Source organism: Poecilia formosa, unplaced genomic scaffold (genome assembly GCF_000485575.1).
Source record: "Poecilia formosa unplaced genomic scaffold, Poecilia_formosa-5.1.2 Scaffold214, whole genome shotgun sequence".
In the NCBI taxonomy this organism is placed as follows: Eukaryota; Metazoa; Chordata; class Actinopteri; order Cyprinodontiformes; family Poeciliidae; genus Poecilia; species Poecilia formosa.
This window is the reverse complement of record NW_006800153.1, coordinates 911,956-917,995: the sequence shown is the minus strand read 5'-3', so window position 1 is coordinate 917,995 and position 6,040 is coordinate 911,956. Positions and strand designations below refer to the sequence as shown.

The 6,040-nt window shown below is 37.3% G+C and overlaps 1 protein-coding gene across 1 annotated transcript in view; it reads right to left on the bottom strand.

Moving 5' to 3' along the window:
- Window positions 1-6,040, bottom strand: part of adam19a (ADAM metallopeptidase domain 19a) — a 167,758-nt gene that overhangs the window by 49,755 nt on the left and 111,963 nt on the right. The window contains exons 4-5 of the mRNA XM_007567888.2: window positions 4,077-4,158; window positions 1,084-1,160 (exon numbers count right to left, since the gene is read on the bottom strand). Coding sequence (XP_007567950.1) covers window positions 1,084-1,160; window positions 4,077-4,158 — 159 coding nt within the window. The remainder of the gene's footprint in view (window positions 1-1,083; window positions 1,161-4,076; window positions 4,159-6,040) is intronic.

Below are 6,040 nucleotides of genomic sequence, written 5' to 3'. Positions count from 1 at the left end.
TGTTTAGCTTTTTGACCGCGAAGCTAATCCGGTCAACCATCCAGATCGGTAAGTCAGCAGGTAAAGTAGTTGTGCGCTGCTTTACCTGCTGACTGACCGATCTGGATGTTTGTTTTTTTTTTCCTGCAGTGAACCTCGATATAGCCATAGTCCGTCAAGTGTTTCTTTTTTAAATGCCATTTTATATTCGTTGTGTTGATGCATTTTGACGTGCTTCACCCCCAAAGTAATTTTCCATCGCAACACACAAACTTCCCATTCACTCTCACCATTGAAGTTCCACAAGACATCGCTTAGGGTTTGTGAGATACACCTTACACCTGTAAGTGAGATACATGTGATCGGTTTTGGTGATCAGCAACAAGAGACAATGATCGGCGATCACCGATCATACACTTTTTCACGGAAATCGGCCGGTTATGATAAAATATGTTAATTTAAAATATTTAGAATGAGAATAAAATGGCACATCTGGGAATGCTAACAAATATTCGTGGTTTGACAAAAATCAACCTGACATGTTCAAGTGGATCAGAAAACTAAACCACATATAAACCACCTTATTAATTGACACAAATGTATTAATTAGAATTATATCACAGTAAAACGGAACTGATTTCTATAATCAGAGAACATTAACAGTGATTAACAGTCATTAACAGTGCTGACCACTACCTGTCCAGGCAGGTTAGTAGACAACAAGAAGACTGAAAAGAGCACATCAACATTTTCCTGTTAATTCTTTAGAGTTTTAAGCTCTGATATGGGAAATGCTGGATTGATCAGCTTTTAGATCTCAGAGTTAAATTAGCAAAAAAACAAAACAAAACAAAACAAAAAAACAGCTTCAGCAGGAAACCCAATCAGAGCACTACCTGCAACAATTTAGAATAATAATTCAACCAATAATCTGTTGTTTTATCTTAGAGTCCAAAAATCTCAGGATATTTCCACCACAATATATTAAATTGAGAAAAAGCTCGTTTTATGTTTTCAGAATCTTTAGTGGGAAAACTATCCTTTTGTTTTTGTGTTGTATTTGTTGTAAAATGAAGCGCTGCTGCAGATGTCCTCAGCCTGTACCTGACTCCTGAACAGGTGCTGAGAGCCACCCAGGACTCTGGATGTCCTCTGACATGGCCGTGGTAGAAGCAGTGATTCTGAAAGACAAAACCATTAAATCAGTGCTTCTTTCTTTTTTCTGTCCATGTCTTCACAAACAAAATCATGTTCTGTTCACGACAGTTTCAGCTGGGGAAAACATTGTCTGCAATATTTAAACATTGTGAAAATGGTGAATGTTAAAGCTCTTCACACGTCTATTCAAACATGATGTTTGCAAAAAGTGAGCTGGGCTTATTTACCACATTTTAATATTTCAAATCGTGAAATTTTTTTGATACAACAAAAGTGTCTGAGCCATAGAATCGGGTATATCGCTCCATCCAAAAAAATCTGAATTCTCTGCAGCAGCAAATAAGAGCAGCCTGGCAGCCATTAAATCTCACATCGTACAGCGATGATTCTTCAAGCTTAATAGTGTCAATTCGTTATCATCACAAATTGACACTATTAAGCTTGAAGAGTGTGTCATGTTAATGTCCTTTTTTATATAGCAGTGTGTGCCAGCCATAAGCTCCTCACTGATGACTTTCCTTTTAGGCATTTTGTTACATGCCTGAATGTTGCAGACGGTGAACAGCTGGAACTGCTGCTTTTAGAAAAAAACATCACACTTACAGAACACAACGTTTGATATACTTAAAGCTTAATTGCCAGCATTTGTTTCGACAATCCTTTGCTAGCATAGATCATAGTATGTGGAATCAAACTCATTTTAATATTTATGGTATGTTACACATCTGTCTATACTTATGGAAATCTTTCCAATTTTGTCATGTTTTAGTGACAGACTTTAATGCAGGTGAAGTGAAAAGAAAAAAAAAAGACTTATTTTTTAATGAATACAAATCTGAAAGGTGTGGCATGCCCTTTATATTCAGCGTCCCCTGAAAAGTAAGTGTATTTTATTTTTAGTTTTTTAGATTTACTGAATTTTAAAGACTACTTTAATCATTAATATTGTCATTTTTTATTTTATTTTGTTCCCCAATAAAATATTAGTATTGTTTTATGACCCGGCACTAGTTTAGGGTTAGTTTCTCAACACATCCAATGGCTTCTTTCCCATGTTTGTTCCAGAACAGGGCTGTGAATACTTCTGCATGACTCTGATTTATTTGTAATGGAGATAACTAACTTGTGTATCATTCTACTCCTTATTAATTGTGCAGAACAAATGTTCACATTTGGAAAACTAATCAAGACTTTGGAATTTACAAATAGTAAATGTAAGAATCAAACTAAAAATGCAAAAGAAGAGACAGTGCCTCCTCCTTTCTGATCTATTCTTAAAGAGGAAGCACTCCTTCTGAGGAGGTAACTGTTTACTTCAGTTACCTTTGTGGGAACTGAAGTAATCTATGATAAAAGCTACAGGAGCAGAGAAGAAAGTCAAGAAATGAAAACGTTCAAATTTTCAAGTACAAAGATATGAGACCTTTCCTGATTTTGAAAAGCAGGTCTCCCAACGGGCCTCAAGACCCGCTGCTAATATCGAAGAAGGGTTTACCATCTGAAGAATGAAATTATGCCAGCATGTTGATTTTTGTTCATTCAAACGTCCCTGTCAGCTCATTGGAGCATGAAATGAGGCATTTCATTTGAACACCAAGGAGCAGCGAGGCTCTATTGGAGCCAACACACCAATCAGTTGTCGGTGAGAATTCTCCTTGCCAGCCTGCAGTAATTAATCTGATTTCTTGAACAGGATGTAATGTGGATAATGTCCTGAAGCACTCAGGAGGCTGGAATAACCTGCCATCTGTATCAGGTTCCGGCATGGAAAACACCTTTCATGTGCACAGACAAGATATCATCCACATTATGAGCTGGGTGACCAACAATAAAAATAAATGAAATGACTTCAGCGCTCTGGCATTTTTCAGTCTGGAGTTTTCTGTTCTTGTACTGCAATGGTAGTAATCATTCAGGATCCCTGGTTCAGTTCTGAAAACAAGTTAGTTATGAATGGTGATTTAATAAAGCTAGTTCATAATGAGGGCTGCACAGGGTTGAGGTTACATTTGGCTTTGTAAAGCAGCACAGACTGCAGAACTCTAACTGATGAGGATCATATGAAGACCAGACCAGATTTCTTTGGTCTTGAAGGACTGTAAAAGTCTCTTTGAAGATTTTGGCAGAAAAGCCAGAGGAAAAGTGCCTTAAACTTAAAAACTAAATCAGTTATACTCAATCCCTAAATCCTAAAATGGCAAACATTTTTTATAACTGTGAAGAACTTCCAGCTGAAAGAAAATTAGAAAATTATTAACCAAAAGTTGATGGGCATTACAGATTTTGCATCAGTCCTCTGTTTAAGACACTACTGGACTTTATTTTGGAGTATTCAGACAGAAAATGGGCAGAGAAAAAGAGAAATGGGACAAAATGTAGCAAAGGCCTAAAGGTTAGCAATCAAACCCTGGGTGATTGTGTTGCAGACATTATGAGTTGGCATACTTGGATGTTGGTCCCAGTATTTAAAAAAAGCAAACAACAATGTGTGTTCCATTTATGGAATATCACTCTCACTAGGAAAGAGTTCCGTTGATGTTGGAACAGAGGCTTGTATTGGTCGTTGAAACTCAGAGGAGAAACAGTGTGGAAACATCGGACTGGATCTTTATGGAATTGCTACTTTTTGAATAAGTATGTGTGTCGTCCGCCGGACCCTCCTTCTGGGGTCCGTCTCCTGCGCCGTGGTCGGCCCCCCAGACTGTCGACGGCAGGTTCCGCCCTGCCCGTCTTGTGAGTTTTTGTTTATGGACTGAGTTTATTGTTATTTTATTAATAAAAACATTAAACCAGGAGGTTGCACCTCTGAATTAATGTTTTAGCCAAGACCACCTGCTATGTTCATATTAGCTTAGTTTATAGTAAGACATTGATTTTTCATATTTCCCAAAATCACATTATGTCCAACACTTGACACAAGCGTCCTGTTTGATACCTACGGTGTAATTGTGATTGGTCACTGTCACAGGCTGTCCATCTTTGTTGTAGTATGTCTCTGTAAACTCTGGTCCCAAAAGCTCACTAAGAGACAAAAAGACAAGAGAGGGGACAAGAGAGAGAATGGTGGTGAATTAGTATATGACAAAAAAATGACACAAAGCTTGTAAACAGTATTGTGCACACATTAATGTGAAATAGGTGGGTCTGTTTTAATGGAAAAACAGTTAATACATTTCTGCTCCACAGAAAGCTCATCCTTGCTGACAGTGGTGGAGAAAGTACTCAAAAAATGTACTTCAGTAAAAGTACAAATACACAGACAAAAATGTACTCAAGTAAAAGTAAAAGTACCACATTAACATTTTACTTTAGTAAAAGTAAAAAAGTACTGGCTTTTAAAAATGCTTAAGTATTAAAAGTAAAAGTACTTGCTGAATGCATTACCTAATCGCTAATATCATTAAGTGTACCGATCGTATTTAATTTTAATACATCAGAAATGTGCCATTTTAATGAACAATGCTACAGATAAAGCATGTTTTTATTGTGTTTACTCTCTGTAACGTAGTTTACTTAGACTTAGATATGTGATTCTATGAATCATAATTTCAGGGATGGAAACATCTTGTCTCCTGTCCTAACATAGCATGAACTTCACTTTTTTGCCACACATTTATTTTGAAAGAAATCCAACTGGCAGGGGAGGATATGTAACCAAGGAGCCATGTAGCAGAGTTGTAGTCTAGACCACCGAACCCAAGGCTAAATCAAGACCAGCACCCCGTGCTACATGACAATAAAATTAAGTGCACTTATCAAACTTGCTTCTCAAATTGATCTGAAAGATCCACATTCCCATAAAAACACCTAGATATTAAATACTTAGAGCTGAAATAAATTTAACCAGTATCAATTCAAACTCTTCTTCATTCTGTTTTGCTTTCATCTCTGTGCCACAATCCGCAGAGGTCTCCTGCCATCTCTAAAAAAAATAACGCCCTGGGCGATTGCCCATATTGCCCATGTCAGAAATAACAACTCTCTGCACCATTAAACATAGCAATTAACAACGCACAACTATGAACACTGTCCAAGGCCCAATAAGCAAGAAGTAACCAAGCAGAAAGAGCACCTTCTCACCCTCCCTCCTGCTGCAATGTCTGCCACCATGACAGGTGACAAAAACAAAGAGCAATGAGCATGCTCTGTGTTCTTATGTTCTTGTTTTATTTATTCGCCAATTAAATAAATATAAATATATTTTAATAAAATAAAATAGCTACTGCAGTGTACGCAAAGCATTACAATGGCTCTCAGTGAGGCTTCAGTCCTATAGGACTTCGTCAAGATCCGTCCAGAAGAATCGGATCTCTGAATGTCATATCACTATATTGCACTTTGGTCACAGCGTTGTCCCATATCTGCGACATGTCAGTCAACACCTCCACACAATAATTCAGCGCATGAGTGACAACTTTTTTCATCACAGATGCAACATGTGTCTCAGTCAGTACAGCTAGCTTCGCTAGTATCACGTCCACGGAGCTTACCTTTCTTTAAGCTTTTCTTCCAAGTGACGCTAAAAGTTGGACTAAGTCCCCACCGTCTGTGAAAGCGAAGCGCTGCTGATTTTACATGTCGCCATATCTTATGATTTATGCAGCGCTATTATATTACTGATGATTAGACAGACATCTTAAAAAAAGAAGAGGATGTTATATCCAGATTAAGGTTTGGGTATACGGGGCTAAATAGTACTCTGAAAATAATTAATAAACATAGTACAGGTTTTTGTAGTTATTGTGGAGAGTCAGAAACAGTGCAGCATATTTTTCTAGAATGTAATAAATATAGGTGGGAAAGAGAGGTGTTAATCAGAGAGTTAAATAGAAATAAAGATAATTTAGATATTAAAAATTTGCTGCAAAGATCATCTGAGGATGTAGTATTTTAACAGCATTTT